Source organism: Electrona antarctica, assembly GCF_951216825.1.
Source record: "Electrona antarctica genome assembly, contig: SUPER_2_unloc_1, whole genome shotgun sequence".
NCBI lineage: Eukaryota > Metazoa > Chordata > Actinopteri > Myctophiformes > Myctophidae > Electrona > Electrona antarctica.
The window spans coordinates 1-19986 of NW_027638779.1; the positions used below are offsets into that span (position 1 = coordinate 1).

At 47.0% G+C, this 19986-nt stretch overlaps 1 protein-coding gene across 1 annotated transcript in view; it reads left to right on the forward strand.

Moving 5' to 3' along the window:
- Positions 1 to 3194: 3194 nt before the first annotated feature.
- Positions 3195 to 19986, forward strand: part of LOC306918588 (uncharacterized protein) — a gene marked incomplete at both ends in the record, with an annotated part of 42312 nt that continues 25520 nt past the window's right edge. Inside the window, 4 exons of the mRNA XM_079531480.1 lie at positions 3195 to 3390; positions 13621 to 13689; positions 15994 to 16065; positions 18582 to 18665. Of these exons, the coding sequence (XP_079387606.1) occupies positions 3195 to 3390; positions 13621 to 13689; positions 15994 to 16065; positions 18582 to 18665 (421 nt within the window). The remainder of the gene's footprint in view (positions 3391 to 13620; positions 13690 to 15993; positions 16066 to 18581; positions 18666 to 19986) is intronic.

Sequence of the window (19986 nt, forward strand, 5' to 3'; positions counted from 1 at the left end):
AAATCCACCCTGCTAGAGCAAAGGCCTGCACATACAGTACAAAGAACAAAGCTGTTTGAAAAGCATAATAATGCCACGGTAATGTGGGCCTTCCTGGCCATCATGACACACACTTATAGCTATAGGGAGTTCAGCTGTGGCACTGGCCAGTCTTCCCACTCAAACTTGCGCATATGGTAATAAAATAAAACAGACCCTCACCATTAGACGCCTTATCACAGAAGAACCATGCGTCTGTTGTGATTGCCATCGATAATCTGTTCCCCCGAAACAATTCCTTATTCTTATTGGCCAGTCTGTTCGCTGATATAATGGTCACGGCGGTATAGGCTATTTTCCTCCACCTCCACACAGGCAGCCGCCGTGCATTTAGACCTGAGAACTGATTCTACAAATGTCTTCTATAAATCATGACCGTTTTCAGAAAAAACCTATGTTTCTATGTGAGTGGTTCTCAAAGTTTTTCATGTCAAGGACCCCAAAAACGATATGTAATTGGCCGCCGACCCCCATCTGAAAATATGTTGTTCCAGGGGACCGTCAGCCCCAGAAGCAAAGATTTGAGTTAAAAAACATTCGCTCTGAAAGAATATATGTTCAAAGATTTGCGCCACGTTTTCACGATGTTTCAAAAATAGAAGATCTACAAGCTCGTAGCGCGGTACTCGCTACAAGCGCGCGCCACGAGCTTGTAGATCTGCTATTTTTCAATATAAAGTATATGCTTCAAACACCAAAAGGGGTTCCCGTCCTGAATGGGTTAATGTCATCATCACTGAGTCACTGAGTTCTTCTTCCTCGTCCTGAATCATATTCTCTCCATCTGGATCCGCGAGTATCCCGAGAATATATGCAGATACATAAGGTTACGAGTTCATCAAGATCATAATGTGCGAGAGTCTGCCCCCCCCCCCCCCATTCAACTGAATGGCTGGAATATGGAAATGAAGAGTTTACATAGTACACATAGTACATGCATAAACTTAATCCTTAATGATTAGGCCTATATCTTGTTTCAGAATTCAATTATGATATATTTTCTCTATTATAAGGTTATTTTTGCAGTCAGTTTGTATTGGCGGTGGGGATGGGGGGCGGGGCGGGGGTCACGAGACATAGCCAAAGCATTTCCGGGGGTCCCAGAGGGGGTCCCCAGCCAAAAAGGTTGAGAACCCCTGTATTAGAAGAGCCTTGGCTGTGAGTTGGAAGGCAAAAGGTAAGAGGTGGAGCTCAGAGGCCTTCCGGGGCCCTTAAAGGTAAGAGGTGGAGCTCAGAGGCTCCCGGGGCCCTTCCGTGGTAATAAGAAGCTTCCATCTGATGCATCCTGTTACAGCAGTGCCATGCGGTACACAATGGCACCTATCAGCAGATCAGCATCTGGTATCGGTTTCCTAAAGAAGTTATCAAAGCTGTCTCTTCTCTGTCATTTTATTCATAAAGATCAGATGACATTTCCTTGTCTGTGGTTTAATTCTCACGGACCGTCTTGCATCTGAAAAGGCTGTTTCCGTGTGTTTTCCCGCAACGCCATTATTCAGTGCCAGTGGTAGCGAAGAGAAGCCAAAAACCCTGTGTGTGTGTGTGTGTGTGTGTGTGTGTGTGTGTGTGTGTGTGTGTGTGTGTGTGTGTGTTGTGTGTGTGCGTGTGCGTGGCAGTGTGGCAGTTTGTGTAGGCTTACCATACGTCCTCTTTTGCCCGGACAAGTCCTCTTTTGGGGGACTGTCCGGGCTGTCTTGCGGGGGGGGGGGGGGGGGGGGGTTAAAAATTCCTTCAAATGTCCGGGGTTTTACACGTATCTGCACAGCATGTGTATTACAGCACGTTCAATGGTTCGTAGTGGAAAAACACTGTGAGGGGCGGACTTTCAGCCCGAACCCCGGAATGTGTATTATTCATAACTCTGCATGCGCTCAGCAGACAGCACTGGTCCCGACAGCAGATCGGCTCGCTGGCTGCTGTCGTACAGTACAGTACAGTACAGTACAGTACAGTACAGTACAGTACAGTACAGTACAGTACAGTACAGTACAGTACAGTATGGCAGGGGTTCTCAACGTTTTTGGCCGGGGACCCCCGAAAATGCTTTGGCAACGTCTCGGGACCCCCGCCCCGCCCCCTCCCGACCCCCAATATAAATTGACTGCTACAATAACCTTAAACCATTTTGGGCGGGTACCCCTTTTGGTGTTTTAAGCATTGTTATAATTTAGCTATTTAAAAATAGCAGATCTACAAGCTCATAGCGCGCCACCGAGTGGCGCGCTATGAGCTTGTAGGTCTGCTATTTTTGAAAAATCTTTTTTATTATTATTTTTTTTAAATAATTTGGGGACCCCCTAAAATAATTTGGCGACCCCCCGAGGGGTCGCGACCTACGGGTTGAGAACCCCTGCAGTATGGTACAGTGCGGCACAGTATAGTACAGTACGGTACAGTATTGCACAGTACAGCACAGTATACAGTACAGTCTGCTACAGCACAGTACAGCACGGTACAGTACAGTACGGTACAGTATATTGTACAGTACAGCATGGTACAGTACAGTAGCGTACAGTACAGTACAGTACAGTACAGTACAGTACAGTACAGTACAGTACAGTATGGTACATTACAGTACAGTAGTGTGGTACGGTATGGTACAGTACAGTACAGTATGGCACAATACAGTACAGCAGCGGTTCTCAACGTTTTTGGCCGGGGACCCCCGGAAATGCTTTGGCAATGTCTCGGGACACCCCCCCCCCCCCCCCACCCCCCCCCCCCCCCCGACCCCAATATAAATTGACTGCTACAATAACCTTAATAATAGAGACAATACAAAATAGACAATGCAAAATAGCAGATCTACAAGCTTATAGCGCGGCACCGAGTGCCGCGCTACGAGCTTTAGCTTGTAGGTTCCCACTGTCTGTCTGTCTGTCTGTCTGTCTGTCAGCCATCAGCGGTGTTATGCAATAATGCAAGTTTCCATTTCACTTCCCGTCTGTTCTGTTCTCAGTTGCCGTCTCGGTTTCAGAGTGACGCCCGAAATGTCCTAAATGTTCTAAATGTCTGCCAGGTCAATTCCTGCCTAGGGCACCAAATCACTCAGGGCTGGCACTCCCAATGCAGGTATGCAAAATAACAAAGGTTACCGGTAGCTAGGTAGAGTATATAAGATGCTGCTTGCCAAAGCATCGACACACATCTTCGAGATGGAGACTGCTGCCGTTTTCCTGCTCGTCCTCTTCTCCCTGTGTTCAGCCGACATCGACCTGCAGTTCCAGCTCAACATCAACGACCATGAGAGCCAAGGATCGTTGGACCTCAGCCTCAACCACCATGACGACCAAGAAACGCTGGAGGTGAGCCTCAACCGCCACGATGACCAGCCCACAAACCACCTCACAGGTAAGGATGATGGAGAGGCTGATGCTTCTACTAATCATGGTTAGATACTTCATACAACACGACACATAGTGAAAATACTATATGGAGAGGCTGATGCTTCTACTAATCATGGTTAGATACTTCACACAACACGACACATAGTGAAAATACTATATGGAGAGGCTGATGCTTCTACTAATCATGGTTAGATACTTCACACAACACGACACATAGTGAAAATACTATATGGAGAGCCTGATGCTTCTACTAATCATGGTTAGATACTTCACACAACACGACACATAGTGAAAATACTATATGGAGAGGCTGATGCTTCTACTAATCATGGTTAGATACTTCATACAACACGACACATAGTGAAAATACTATATGGAGAGGCTGATGCTTCTACTAATCATGGTTAGATACTTCACACAACACGACACATAGTGAAAATACTATATGGAGAGGCTGATACTTCTACTAATCATGGTTAGATACTTCACACAACACGACACATAGTGAAAATACTATAATGGAGAGGCTGATGCTTCTACTAATCATGGTTAGATACTTCACACAACACGACACATAGTGAAAATACTATATGGAGAATCATGCACGTCCTACCAACACGCAGACAGACATGCGTGTCAATCACTCCTCACTGACAAACATTATGCTACCAACACGCACTTTGCCCTTTCTTCTCTTCTGATGGATGCACTGACCACTGATGTGTGACAATACAACAAAAGTGAACGGGTCCGTCAGATGGAAAGAATGTGTGTGTGTGTGTGTGTGTGTGTGTGTGTGTGTGTGTGTGTGTGTGTGTGTGTGTGTGTGTGTGTGTGTGTGTGTGTGTGTGTGTGTGTGAGAATGTAATGCACAATGCAAAGCCCTTTGCATAAAAAGCGCTATATAAATGTATAATTTACCTTTTTACCTCAATGTGATTTTCCTTTTAAATGAAGGTTACCATGACATGTTGTGATTGACCTTATTTTATTTAATGTATTTATTTTGAGGGGTGCTATCACCTCCTATGGGGTGCTATCACCTCCTATATGGGGTGCTATCACCTCCTATGGGGTGCTATCCCCTCCTATGGGGTGCTATCACCTCCTATGGGGTGCTATGCCCAGCGTTGTGTGTGTGTACCCCATGGCGATGGTTTGATTGGCTGAGGGCTTAAAGGAGAATTACATGCTAGAAGGCTTTCTTACCTATATTTGTAGTTGTTACGTCCCCACCAAAGAGGTCCAGGTGATCTATATCGACCTCACTCTGACCGTCACTACGGTCATAACAACGAATGATGCCCTCATCTTCCTCTTCTCGAGACCAATATATCAAAAATGTCATGCCCACATGACCCGGGGAGGCGGTCTCACCGTATAAATTATGCCCGGTGAGGGCGGCTCCGCCTCTTTGCCTCTCTCGCCTCATGAGACCTGTACGGTAGGTGAATGGTATCGTATCTTTTGAGATATATATATACTGTTAATGCGGACTGCTTGGTTTTCGCTAGTAGTCTTTTCCACACTCACTGCTTTGGTAACCCGTACACTTCGGTGCAGGCGCCTTGCGTCCCTGTGGGTTGCAGTGTTGTGTGACTTTATAGCCTACTGTGATTGTTTGCTAAAGCTAAACACGTTGTTGTTGTGTATACTTGTTTTGTTTGGCCTACAGGGTTTTTCCCTTCAGTTAGGCTGCCTTAAGAGTTCCGTTTGTTGCGGAACGGCCGGGATACGGCTACTTATTTTTTTGTTATTGTTGTACCCGTTGTTGCGCTGTCCGCAGCTGCGGGGGTTAAGTGGAGGCTCCATCCAAGTTGGTGGTAGTCCTGTCAATTCCGCGTGGGTTCGCATGCGATGTAGTTATCCACACTAGTATTTCTAGTAGAGTCACAAGGTGATATTTTTCTTTAACTTGTCCTCCCTCCATACCGAGTGTATTGTGAGTAGGTGAGAAGAAGCTGTTTGCTTCAGTCACGTGAGTTCCCTCAGACCGCTGTGCGCAGCAGGTGGGATTTGTTTTTGTTACTTGCTATTCTGCTATTCCCTCTCATACGTTCGCGTATAGTGAGTAGACGTTTTGATTAACATTGTTATTATTTTGTGCATAAGCCTACTGCTATTTACTACCCCTGGTGCTACGCTGTCCGCAGCTGGCAGGGTTTCTTTTTGTTGCGTTAAATTTTCCCTCTCATACGTGCGCGTATAGTGAGTAGACGTTTTGATTAACATTATTATTTTGTGCATAGGCCTACTGCTATTTACTACCCCTGGTGCTACGCTGTCCGCAGCTGGCAGGGTTTATTTTTGTTGCGTTAGTTATTCCCTCTCATACGTTCGTGTATAGTGAGTGGATGTTTTTTGATTAATACTGTTATACATTTGTGCATACTGCTATTCGCTATCCCTGGTGCTATGCTGTCCGCAGCTGGCAGGGTTGTTTTTGTTATGCTAAACCCCTCTCATACGTTTATGTGTAGTGAGTGGGTATTTTGAGTTTCGCATATTATTACCCCTGTTACCACACTGTTCGCAGCGGGTTGGGGTTTGCGTTTTTCTGTTCCCTCAAGTACGTGCGCGTACGGTGAGTAGGGTTGTTTTCCTTTTATATTGCGGCCCCTGATACTGCTGTTCGCAGCTGGTGGGGTTCCTGCATATCCCTCGGGTGCGTTCGCGTACTGTGAGTAGGGCGGTAATTGAGCTACTATGGCTTCCTACGTCTGCTGCTGTTGTCAGGCAGCCATGGACCCCCGTGATGGCCACCGGGAATGTCCCGTTTGTTTGGGCAGAGCCCATGTGCAGCGGGACGTTGAGGACCCCTGTAATGCTGCCATCGACTTGCCCTATGCCGAGAGGGCTCGGCGGGCAGCCCTGGGGGGGGAGTTGGCTCCCCCTGCCCAGGAACCGGTGCTTGGCCGGAGTGACAGGCTTTCTAGAAAACGCCATCGGCGTCGCTCAGGTGACCATGATTATAGGAGGTCTCGTGAGCACACCTCTCGGGCCCCTAAGCGTTCTGCTCACCCCCAGGAGGTCGGGGAGACGCAGGGTGCCACTCAGAGGGAGATTTTGGCTGCTATTCAGTCCCTCAGTGAGCGGATGGGGAGGTTTGAAGCTGAATGCTCCTCAACTGCGGTGTCACATGAGACTGTGTCCTCGCAGGCATCTCCCTTCAGGGGGGTGCCTGGCCCGGAGGATGACCCAGATGTGCTTTACATCCATGCGCCTGGCTCCCTTACTGGCAGTGGTCTACGTTCGGACCATGCTTCAGTCTCAGGCAGCACCAGATCTGCGCTCTACGAGGAGGAGGTGGCAGAGTCCGCTCCGGACGTCTCGGCTAGTGAGACGCTGGTGTCGCACGTGTTATCGGCAGCTAAACTATTGGGTATGACACTTACAGCCCCGAAGTCTGCCTCTTCGGCGGGTGTCTTCAGTGCGGTGTCCCAGGCTCGCTTGTCCCCTACTGTTCCAGAAGCAGAGGGGTATTCGGGGATGCTAATGACTAACTGGGGGAAGCCTGATAGTGACTCCTTATTTAATGCTGGGTGCAGGGGCCTAGCAAAGATGGCTTATCCTCCCGAGTCCGGCTTGGGAGACATGCCACCGGTCGAGCAGGGCATGGCCGCATTGACCGATCTTGGCCCTGACCGAGTTACCACTGTCCCACGTTGCCCCAGTAAGCAGTGCGAAAAGTCTGGTGTGTCGCACGTACAATTCAGCAACCCGTGCAGCTCGCTCGGGGAATGCATTGGTCCTCCTCTTGGTAAGACAATGGGGGCGGAGGACACAGACTCCCGGTCCCTGATAGATTCCGCGGTGTTGGCTCATTCTCAGCTCACGCGGGACATTGGCGTCACCATGTCATCAGCCATGTTGGCTCGTCGTCAGGTCTGGCTGGCTCAGATGCGTCTCCCTGAGAACATCAAGAAAGAGCTGCGGGAGAAAGCAGTTGTGCCGGGCCATGTGTTCCATCCAGACTTCCAGGAGACACTGGACAGAACTGAACGCTGTGCTCAGACACGGGAGAGCGTTCAACGGTTTCGCCGGTCTGTTACCTCCAGACTCGGACCACGGCGTTCCTATCAAGGCTCAGGGCCCCACCAAGGGTCCTGGGGGCGTGGCAGGCACCAGGATGAGGCGTTTCGGGCCCCCAGTTCGGCCGCCCGGCAGCAGCCTCACTGGCAGCAAGGTTCTAGATCCCGAGCCACTAACAGAGGTGGCCCTCAAGGGCGTCGCCCCCGCAAGGGCACAGGGCGCCAAGGGGGCTCTGCATGAGAGTTCGGGGCCGGCCGTCGAACGTCTCTCCCGGCTTTGCTTGGACAGCTGGGTAGAGCGTACATCAGACCCCTGGGTACTGGAGACAGTCGCCAGGGGCTACAAACTCCAATTTCGACGGCGTCCCCCCCCCTTTTCAAGGGTCCGTATGACTCTGGTCAGGGACCCTATCCAAGCACGCGTGCTGGCGGAGGAAGTTTCCACCCTGCTGCAGAAAGGCGCAATTACAAAGGTGAGTTCAACCGATCAGAAAGCAGGTTTTTACTCAACATATTTTCTGGTGCCAAAAAAGGACGGCGGGTTTCGGCCCGTCCTCGATCTCAGGTGGCTAAACCGGTACATGAAGGTCCTACCTTTCAAGATGTTACAGACAAAACACATACGCCAGTCCATTGGTCAGGGAGAGTGGTTCGCCACTCTCGACCTGAAAGACGCGTACTTCCATGTCCGCATTTGGCCGGGTCACAGGCCCTTTCTCCGCTTTGCCGTTCAAGGGCAGGCCTACCAGTTCAGAGTGCTCCCATTCGGGCTGTCATTGTCTCCGAGGGTGTTCACAAGGGTAGTGGCGGCCGCTCTGTACCCGCTTCAGCTTTCAGGCATGAAGGTCCTCCCTTATCTCGACGACTGGCTGATCGTCGCTCCGTCTCGCAGCCAGGTTGTGGCAGACACAGAGCAGGTGTTGTCTCATGTCCAGTCCTTGGGTTTCCGAGTGAACGTAAAGAAAAGCAACCTCGAACCCAGGCAACAGACAGGTTTTCTCGGCCTGTGTCTCAATTCAGTGACCATGGTGGTCTCTCTGTCCCCGGAGAGGGTTCTACGGATCCAAACACTCCTGCGCCACTTCCGTCTCGGCACGTGTGTCAAGATGGTTCTGGTCCAGCGGCTGTTGGGGATGATCGCATCCGCCACAGCAGTCGTCCCACTCGGCCTGCTCAGGGCCAGACCTCTCCAGAGGTGGCTGAATTCATTCGGCCTCGATCCCAAGCGGGACCGGCATGTGAAGCTGGTGGTGACAAGGCCTTGCCTTCACGCTCTACGGCCGTGGAGGGACTGCACGATGCTGACACGAGGGGTCCCGCTTCGGGACCTTCCGTTCAGGAGGACTGTGGTGACGACGGATGCCTCCCAGACCGGCTGGGGAGCCGTATGGGAAGGCAGGACAGCGAGAGGTCAGTGGGCGCTTCCTTGGACGTCCGAACACATCAATGTGTTGGAGCTGAGGGCTGTTCACCTCGGCCTCAGGGCTCTCCTCCCCTTTATCCGCGACAAGCATGTCCTGGTGAGGTCAGACAACACTTCAGCGGTCTATCATATAAATCACCAGGGGGGCACGAAGTCACTTCGTTGCCTACAGGTGGCTCAGGAACTGTTGTGGTGGGCCGCGCCTTGCTTGGCCTCCCTCAGGGCAATCTATGTGCCGGGAGTAGTGAACACGGCAGCAGACCTTCTGTCCAGGTCCGGCCCCCTCTCCGGCGAGTGGAGACTTCACCCACAGGTGATCTCACAAATATGGACCCGCTTCGGCCGGGCCCGAGCAGACCTGTTCGCCTCTCGAGAGAATGCTCACTGCGAGCTATGGTTCTCCCTGACGGGCCAGGGGGGCCCCTTGGGCCTGGATGCTCTGTCAGGAGAGTGGCCGGACGGCTTGATGTACGCTTTCCCTCCACTGCCCCTGATTCCTCAGGTGTTGCATCGGGTGAGGCTGGGTTGCTACAGGATTCTGTTGATTGCACCCCGATGGCCAGGGAGACATTGGTTTCCAGACCTCCTTCAGCTGGTTCAGGGGTCTCCATGGCCTCTGCCGGCCAGAGCAGACCTCTTGTCCCAGGCAGAGGGTCAGATTTGGCACCCCAAGCCGATGACTCTGCAGCTCTGGGCCTGGCCTCTTCTGAGCCCCTCCCTCAAGGGCTAGATGAGGCTGTCCTTGACACAATGCGTAATGCCAGGGCGCCTTCCACCCGGGCCAATTACGACCACAAGTGGAAGTGCTTCTCTGCCTGGTGTGCTGCCCAGCAGGCGAATCCTGTCACCTGCAACGTATCCCTGGTTTTACGTTTTCTCCAGTCCCTCTTGGATGCTGGCAGAGCAGCCAGCACCATCAGGGTGTATTCCGCCGCTATTTCCCACCGGCATGAGGAGGTTGATGGGCTACCAGTTGGTAGGCATACTTTTGTCACTCAGTTCATGGCTGGTGTCAAGCGGCTACGCCCCGGACGGGCCTTGAGGGCCCCTGCTTGGGATCTCCCTCTGGTACTGCGGTCCTTGATGGGAGCCCCGTATGAGCCGATGGATCAGTCCGATCTGAAATCCCTCTCTCGTAAGACGGCACTTCTTTTGGCGCTTTCCTCTGCCAAACGCGTCGGTGAGCTGCAGGCCTTGTCAGTCAGCCAAGACTGCATGAGGTGGAAACCCGAGGGCACAGGGGTGTCGCTGTGGCCTAACCCGGCATTTCTGCCCAAAGTAATTACTCCGCAGACGGTGAACCGAGTGCTGGAAATTACGGCATTGCGTTCTGCTCTGGGCCCCCAGGAAACTGTGGAGGGCCTTTCTACATTGTGTCCAGTCCGAGCACTTCGTGCTTATGTGGATCGCACACAGGCCATACGAGGCACAGGCACGCAGCTGTTTGTCTGCTATGGGGGCAGGAGGTTGGGGCTTCCCTTGTCCAAGCAACGGCTGTCGCATTGGCTTGTGGACACAATCTCGGCGGCCTATGTTGATCTAGGCCAGCCGGTCCCTGAGAATGTGGTGGCCCACTCCACAAGGGGGGTGGCCACTTCTTGGGCTGCACTAAGTGGAGTGTCCATGGAGGACATTTGTGCAGCGGCTTCATGGACTGTGCCTTGCACATTTGCGAGGTTCTACAGACTGAACGTGGAATCCCAGCTATCGCTGGGTTCCACCGTCCTGCTTGCAGCTGCCCAGCGAGATGGTGATGGGGCTGAGTACCCTGTTCCTCGCGACCCGGTTGGTATAAGTCATCCGTTGTTATGACCGTAGTGACGGTCAGAGTGAGGTCGATATAGATCGTAAGTTATGGCTATAACTATGGATCTATGAGACCGAACGATGACCGTCACTATCTCCTGTCGCTCGGAACGTTCTGAGGCGTTCGAGGCTGGAGGCGGAGCCGCCCTCACCGGGCATAATTTATACGGTGAGACCGCCTCCCCGGGTCATGTGGGCATGACATTTTTGATATATTGGTCTCGAGAAGAGGAAGATGAGGGCATCATTCGTTGTTATGACCGTAGTGACGGTCATCGTTCGGTCTCATAGATCCATAGTTATAGCCATAACTTACGTTATGTGTAGTTGTTATGTCCCCACCAAAGAGGTCCAGGTGTTATGTGTAGTTGTTATGTCCCCACCAAAGAGGTCCAGGTGTTATGTGTAGTTGTTATGTCCCCACCAAAGAGGTCCAGGTGTTATTTGTAGTTGTTACGTCCCCACCAAAGATGTCCAGGTGTTATTTTGTGCAAAAGTGCATTATTGGCTATTTCCCCTAATATAAGCCCTCAATTCAATGCAATTCAATGCAATTCATTGAGGGCTTATGGTAGGGGAAATAGCCAATAATGCGCTTTTGCACAAAATAACACCTGGACCTCTTTGGTGGGGACGTAACAGCTACAAAGTAAGTAAGTAAGCCTTCTAGCATGGAATTCTCCTTTAAAGGACCACTACACCACTTGTGGCCAAATTTGACTGAGGGACTGCCATTGGATTTTTCACGTCATGTCAAAGCAGGGAATCATAGCTTCAAATAGACATATTGGTTGTTCAGTTTGACCCACCCGTTTTGGAGATATGGCTTATAGAGTAATGTCTTGCAGAGAAACAGCGAGTTGAGAAAACAGGCTTGAAAGGTTCACTTCTGTGGTCTCTATACATTACACTAGCCTGGAACTCACCTATGCTTTTTATGGCATAGGCAGCTCCTGGCAGGATCCTCCGGGAGAAACTATGCGCAGCTGCTAGACATGAGACTAATTGATTAGAGCAACAGAGAGAGAGAGGAGTGTGTGTGTGTGTGTGTGTGTGTGTGTGTGTGTGTGTGTGTGTGTGTGTGTGTGTGTGTGTGTGTGTGTGTGTGTGTGTGTGTGTGTGTGTGTGTGTGTGTGTGTGTGTGTCAATTTAACAAAGGTGCAGACGATCAGAAATCAGCAGAGAGTGAGTGATGTTTGCACTACTCTATGCCGAATTGAAGTGGACTCGGTCCCAGACTTTTTTTTCTCCCTGGAAATAAAAATGTCTGGGTTTCCGAGGCTAACATTATACCTGCTACATGTTTAAGCATTTATTTCATATTTACATGTCGATTTCATTTATTTATTTCCGAACAATATAAACAAGAAAAGACAAAGTAAATATTAAAAACAAAAAAGAAGCGTCCAAAAATAATAATAATAATGATCTTTCATAATCCTTAACTTATGTTTATGTTCGAAAAAGGAGTAGGAAGAAGTTTATTGAAAAACGTATCGAGTCCTACCCCTTCTTTGTGTATCTCAATACATCAAAACTTATATTCAGGTTGATTTTTTTTTCTTTGTTTACACACTCACAGTATAATAACAAAATGGAAATACAAAAAAAAACAAAAAAACAATCAAGTCTATATAAGATAATACAACTAAATATATAATTACAATGTATAATAACAATAATCATTATTATTAATAATTATGGTAATGACAATAACTATTGTATATAATAAGATCAGCACTTTGAATTGCTATTAACTCATTTTGGATAAAATATAAATAAACATTCAGTTTTTCTCCTCTGGTGAAAAGCTGGAGGTTGCACGATGGCAGCTCTCAGTCAAATCTGGTCACACTTTTCAACCACCATTTTTTTCTACTCATAGGAGACATTGTTTTTAAACAAGATTTTATATATATATATATATATATATATGTTTATTTAGATTTTTAGTATTGTGAGAACGATGGGTTCCATTTTCACATTTTTTTTCTCCTAAATATATTTATATTTTCATGTGCCCGAGTCCCATGGTGGGAGTTCTGCTCTAGTTTTGGTGAAATATTAAGTAGTTCCGGTCATTTTGTGGGGGGCACTGGGGCCGCAGTAAAAGTACATGGCCCGGCCCGAAGCCCGACATATTTGTATTTATTATTTCTAGCATGCGCGCTGCCGGTGGCTTTATTGGTGCCTGGACGCAGCAGCAGCAGCCACTCACTCACAGCTGCACTAATGTGGCGCTCTGATAAACCCACATTACGGACAAGAAGTCAATAACAGACAGACATCACACTAAAAAGTAGCCTACTTAATTATAGTTGTATACAGTAACTGCTGCACGTGCACTGTCTGTCAATCAGCGCAACGCGTTGTGAGCTTGTAGATCGGCCATTCGCGGACTCACGCTGCATTATAAAACCCAGACCCACAATAATAAGAACACTTACGTTATGTATCTGCAGTTTCTGCACAAATCCAACTTTGTTTAGTGTGGTAATAATAATAATAATGCTCCCGCAGTATTTAAATTGTTTTTATTGCGGACTGCGGAGCTCCTGAGACTTCAGTTCAGTCAGAGGAGAGCCAGCGGTAGCCTATACTCGGTGTGTGTGTGTGTGTGTGTGTGTGTGTGTGTGTGTGTGTGTGTGTGTGTGTGTGTGTGTGTGTGTGTGTGTGGTTGTGTGTGTGTGTGTGTGTGTGTGTGTGTGTGTGTGTGTGTGTGTGTGTGTGTGTGTGTGTGTGTGTGTGTGTGTGTGTGTGCAATATGGTGGATATTTATGACATGGTGATATTTATGACCATGTATAGATATGGTGATATGCATGACATGTATAGATATGGTGGATATTTATGACATGTATAGATATGGTGATATTTATGACATGTATAGATATGGTGATATTTATGAAATGAGTGAGTGAGTTTGTTTTCTACGTTTGTTTGACATGATGTGATTTTTTTGTATATTTTCCAGAAAAGGACAACAAATGTAATTCCAGTAAGAATGAGGTGGAAGCACCAGGAGGAAGTTCTGTGAATGCAGGTGAGAACGTCAATGTTTTAATTATTATTCGGTAACACTTGCTATGCATCCCATGTTTAAAACGCATTTAACTTATAAGACATTATAATGTTCTCATAAACATGTATAATTATATTTATAGGCACTGATAAATAATCATTATACTTTATAGGCTTAATCATAACACATTATAAACTGTATTATAATGACTTATAATATCATAACTTGCTATGTATTCCATGTTTATAACATTAGCATTATTATTATTTCTCAAACATTTATAATACATTATTATAGATAAATGTTAAATTATTAAAACAAAGTTCATGTTTATAAAAAATAAACACATTATAAAGATTATTTGGGATGCATAGCAAGTGTTACCAAATTCATCTTTAGGGCCCCAAATCACACCTTAGAAAGCACAAGTGTCGATTTAACTCATTTTCTATTTATTTTTTAGGTTTAATGTTTGTCTTTAGTTCAAAGTTTGTTTAATAAACGCCATTGACAATGAAGGGAAACTTTACGCCAGAATGTGCCTCACTTGTGCTGCACCCCCCGCCCCCTGTGTCGTTCTTTTTGTTTTCCTCGTCTTTTCATTGAGTCACAACTTGCTCAAATCTAGCCCATTTTTAAAATTTCAAAGTGCTATGTAAACGACGAAATTAGGGCTTTCATTTGGTATATAGATCGTGCGTGTAGATCTTCTCTACGGAACGGTATGAAGCGAAAAGGAAAGTTTGGCAAGTCTGATTAAACCATTTGCTGCGCTGGTGATGAACTGAAGAGCAAATGGAATCGTGCACGCGGCACAAGCCAATGGCTGGCAGGCTGGCACAAATAACTTCTTTGACTATACAATTATATAAACACAATGGACACAATTAAGGAAGTGGCAGGCACTCACTTTATAGGAAAATAACAAAGAGATGCAATATGAATATTGGAGAGATGAGGCAGCCTGACTAGTCTGTGCCTGGACATCTCCATTGAAGCGCGTGGTGGCCGCTCTTTACCAAACTAATTCGGTACGGCTTACGGGTGAATGCCACTATCGGCCTGGGCCATGGCTCAGTGGTCCAGGCACCTTGGCTGGTAATCCAGTCTGGCAGTGTGCTGCGGGTTCGACTCCCGATCCCGACAGCCTTTACTGCATGTCTTCCCCCCATCTCTCTCCCCATTTCCTGTCAGCCTACTGTCTGTCCCTCCATAAAAAATATAAAATAAAGGCGAAAGCCACAAAAAAAACATTTAAATGCCACTATCGCTTTCCCAAATGTATGTGACCAAAATAGCAATTTAGGGGAAAGCGTGCCAACACGCCCATGACCACACCTCTAGGCGCAAATACCGGTGTCAGCCAAAAATATAGCGGGTGATGCTGGACGAAAATACCATTAAGGGACAGAGAAAGCTCCTATATTCATAATCTTCGGGCAGCGGCTGAATTGCGGGCCGCGCTGCGGGTAAAGTCGGAGACAAAATTGGAGCCCTTTGTTTTACATCACCATTACATCACCTCATCAACATGAGTTAGATTTAATATATTAGCGCCCCTCACTTCACACGGGTGTGATTTTGTATTTATTTTTGTATTATTATTTCCCTCCCCTCCGTATCGAAGTATTGGACAGTATTAAGATAAGTTGATATTCCCAAATCAAATCACACCTTAGAAAGCATGATATTTCAAACACAAAGTGTTTTTTGACTAGGGAGTCATATTTTGACAGTCATAATTTCACTCCCTCCTTATCTAGACTAATTATTGGACAGTATTAGGATGTTGATATTCATTGTGTTCATCCTTTAGAGCCCCAAATCACCTAGAAAGCATGAGTGTCTATTTCAAACACAAAGTGCTTTTTACCCTAGAAAGCACTAGCAGCGTCCGTTTAAAACACAGAGGTTGTTTGACAGCAAACTGCCTGTCATAATTTCTCCCCCCTCCCTATCTAAATAATATTGGACAGTAGGTTATTAGGATGTTGATATTCATTTTGTATTCATCCTTAGGGCCCCAAATCACTAGGGGGTTTTCATGATTCTGAATCCATTCCAAGCATTAGTTTTGCACGAAAAACACTCCTTGGGCTAAAAACGGCCATAGCGGTCATCACAAATGTGATGAGGTCAGGCAGCACATTTGGGCAAGTGGCTATGGCCTAATTCAGCCCAAGGAGTGTTTTCGTGCAAAAATAATGCTCTTCATCATAACTTCCAGGTATGATGAAGATGTCACACGCTTACAGATAGATGTGTTTTTAAATTAAATTATTTAGTATTTATGATTGACTGAATGTTATGCTCTTGTGTTTTCAGCCCTCCTTGCTAAACTGACAGCCATGGAAACCAGGCTGGCTGCAAGTGAGAAGTTGAACCAACAGAATGCAGGTTTATAACTTCACGTTGTTTTAATTCAGGGGAGATGGAGAGGGACACTACACAGCTGCACCTCAAAACATTACAATATTCATTCAGGGGAGATGGAGAGGGACACTACACAGCTGCACCTCAAAACATTACAATATTCATTCAGGGGAGATGGAGAGGGACACTACACAGCTGCACCTCAAAACATTACAATATTCATTCAGGGGAGATGGAGAGGGACACTACACAGCTGCACCTCAAAACATTACAATATTAATTCAGGGGAGATGGAGATACATGATGATTCTGGCATACAGCTCAAAATATTAGAATATGTTATGAGAAAAAACATTTAAAATACAGAAATGTCGACAATCTGAAAAGTATATTTATTTATGCACTCAATACGTGGTCTGAGCTACACATTATTTCATAAATGGGGCGTGGCATGGAGGTGATCAGCCAATGGGGCGTGGCATGGAGGTGATCAGCCAATGGGGCGTGGCATGGAGGTGATCAACCAATGGGGCGTGGCATGGAGGTGATCAGCCTTTGGCACTGTTGAGGTGTTATGGAAGCCCAGGTTTGCTTTGATAACAGCTTTAAACTCATTTGTATTGTTGAATCTAGTGTCTCACACCTTCCTCTTGACAATACAATATACATTCTCTGTGGGGTTCAGGTCAGGCCAGTTGGCTGGTCAGTTAAGCACTGCAGTAATTCCATGGTCAGTACACCAGTTAATAGTAGTTTTGGCTCTGTGGGCAGGTGCCAAATCGAGCTGGAAAGTAAAATCAGCATCTCCATGAAGCTTGTCAACATACTGAAGCACAATGTAGGCCTACTCTAAAAGCTCCTGGTAGATGGCTGTGTTGACCTGGAGTAACGTTTTCACTGTCAGTGGACCAACACCATGCACATAACATGGCCCCAAATCACCACTGTTTCATAGATAGAACACAATCATTTCCTTTTCCTGCCCACAAAGCCAAAACTACATGTCATTGCTGCACTGACCATGGTATTACTGTGCTTAAAGGCTAGTGAAAGGCACAGTCGGTAGTGCTGTCGCCTCACAGCTAGAAGGTCCTGGGTTCGATTCACACTGGAGGCACTGGGGGCGTGTTCTCTCCTCCACGTCATCAGTGTCCATACCCGAGGTGGGGCTGGCGAAATGGCCTTTCTGTGTGGAGTTTGCATGTTCCCTAGGGGACACGGCCCTAGGGTAGGTACCCTCACATGTTCTCCCCGTGTTCCCGGTAGGGCACAGGGGGCCACACATTGAAAGTAAATGTATCCACAAAACTAACGTCATTTGTATTGTTGACCTATTTCTAAAATATTAGTGCAACTTTCGTTCATTTTTTACTGTGTCCATATCACTACGCCCAAAAAAGTTGTTCCATAGAGGGGTCAGTTGAACGAAAGTTGCGCTAATATTTTAGAAATAGGTCAACAATACAAATGACGTTAGTTTTGTGAATTAATTAACTTTTACTGCGTGGCCCCAGTGCCCCCCACAAAATGACCGGAACTACTTAATATTCACCAAAACCAGAGCAACCACTATATTAATGGAAAGTATTTCATACAGCTTAAGTAAAAACAATCTGAACTATCCCTTTAAATACAAAAACATTGGATCTGAACTATCCCTTTAAATACAAAAACATTGGATATTAAAAAGACAATAACAATGTAATACTACTCATTAAGCTACTAATTTAGACTAATTAAAGCAGGTCGTGTTTTTTGGAATCCTGAAATCTATAATATATCAGTATTCTGATATTAACCTGAGGGCCGCATTAAGTGAAGGTGGGGCCCACATGTGGCCCCCGGGCCGCCAGTTGATATTAACCTGCGGGCCGCATTAAGTGAAGGTGGGGGCCATCACATCATTTTCAAATGATCGGAATCGGATCGGGAGCTAAAAAACGTGATCGGAACAACCCTAGCATTAATATTACATCCATATCATGATATTAGACTGGATATTGTATGTGATTTAAGACAGGGATTCTCAACAGTTTTGGCTAGAGACCCCATCTAGTGACACCCTCTGGGGACCCCCTCTGGAGACCCCCTCTAGCACCCCCTCTGGGCACCCCCTCTGGGGACCCTCTCTGGGCACCCCCCTCTAGGGACCCCCTCTAGGGACCCCCTCTGGGGACCCCTCTGAGCACCCCCTCTGGGGACCCCTCTGGGAACCCCCTCTGGGCACCCCCTCTGGGCACCCCCTCTAGAGACCCTCTCTGGGCACCCCCTCTAGGGACCCCCTCTGGGCACCCCCTCTGGGCACCCCCTCTAGGGACCCCTCTGGGCACCCCCTCTAGGGACCCCTCTGGGAACCCCCTCTAGGGACCCCCACTGGGCACCCCCTCTGGGCACCCCCTCTAGGGAACCCCCTCTGGGGACCCCCTCTGGGCACCCCCTCTGGGGACTGAAAAGCAAATGATAGAAATAAAGTCAATTAATAATTAATCAAACTGCATTAATTAATGATAGATTTAATGTTGATATTGTGATTATTTCAGCCAACCTTGCTCAGCTGTCCAGCGTAGAAATGAGGCTGAATCTCAGCGAGAGTCGAGTGGAGCAACTGGCCGATAAGAATGAAGGTAAATAACTTCATATTTAGCAAACATTTTACGTACTATAATAAATACTATGTGAGTGTATGTGCATGCATGAGTGTGTGTGTGTGTGTGTGTGTGTGTGTGTGTGTGTGTGTGTGTGTGTGTGTGTGTGTGTGTGTGTGAGTGAAAATTCACAGCCCACTCATGCATTAAAAGTACAATATCAGTCACCAGAAGCAGACGTGTGTTTTCAATTAGTCTAACATGGTTAAAATGGATTTTCCAGTCACAATAGGTTCGCATAGGATGTCGTAAGACATGAATTTGCAACATAAAATGTCTGGGGTGAAACACCGAAGCCAGAGTAGATAAACTACCCCAGAAGTGTTTTAAATGTCTGGGGTGAAACACCGAAGCCAGAGTAGATAAACTACCCCAGAAGTGTTTTAAATGTCTGGGGTGAAACACCGAAGCCAGAGAAGATAAACTACCCCAGAAGGGTTTTAAATGTCTGGGGTGAAACACCGAAGCCAGAGTAGATAAACTACCCCAGAAGGGTTTTAAATGTCTGGGGTGAAACACTGAAGCCAGAGTAGATAAACTACCCCAGAAGTGTTTTAAATGTCTGGGGTGAAACACCGAAGCCAGAGTAGATAAACTACCCCAGAAGTGTTTTAAATGTCTGGGGTGAAACACCGAAGTCAGAGTAGATAAACTACCCCAGAAGTGTTTTAAATGTCTGGGGTGAAACACCAAAGCAAAGATGGTTTATGTATGAAGATGAGCCAACTTCATTGGAGCCACTAGAGACGAAATGGTACACAAAGCCTACAAATGGTCTCCTAAATATAGAAGGCGTGGTTTGCTTCTCCCCGACCTCCACCCTCCCTCCCTGACAACAACACTGTTTCCACACTCAGTCTAGTAGGTGGCGGTAATGCACCATTTAGGTTTGCCGACCGCCATGAAACCCGATAGAAGAAGAAGACAACAACACTGACAAGTCATTTAACAAAGTACATTGAAAACAACTGACAAGGTGTACTTTTGAAATAGTCGTTTTAGTTTCTCGAAGTCCTCCAACCATATAAATTCATGATTTGGATCTATCTCATTAAAAAGTCTCTCCCTAATAGAGTTGTAGAATGGACAATAAAAATTTCCTTTAGATCACACAGACTACATAATCTATCCTCCTCAACCGTGCCTACATATCTGCCTGTCTCAATATGCAGACCAAGTATGCCAGCTCTAATTTGGGCACATAAGGATCATTTCTAATCGTTTTAAATATGTCCATTCATTTCACATTATAATATTCACATAGTCAGAGTAGATAAACTACCCCAGAAGTGTTTTAAAT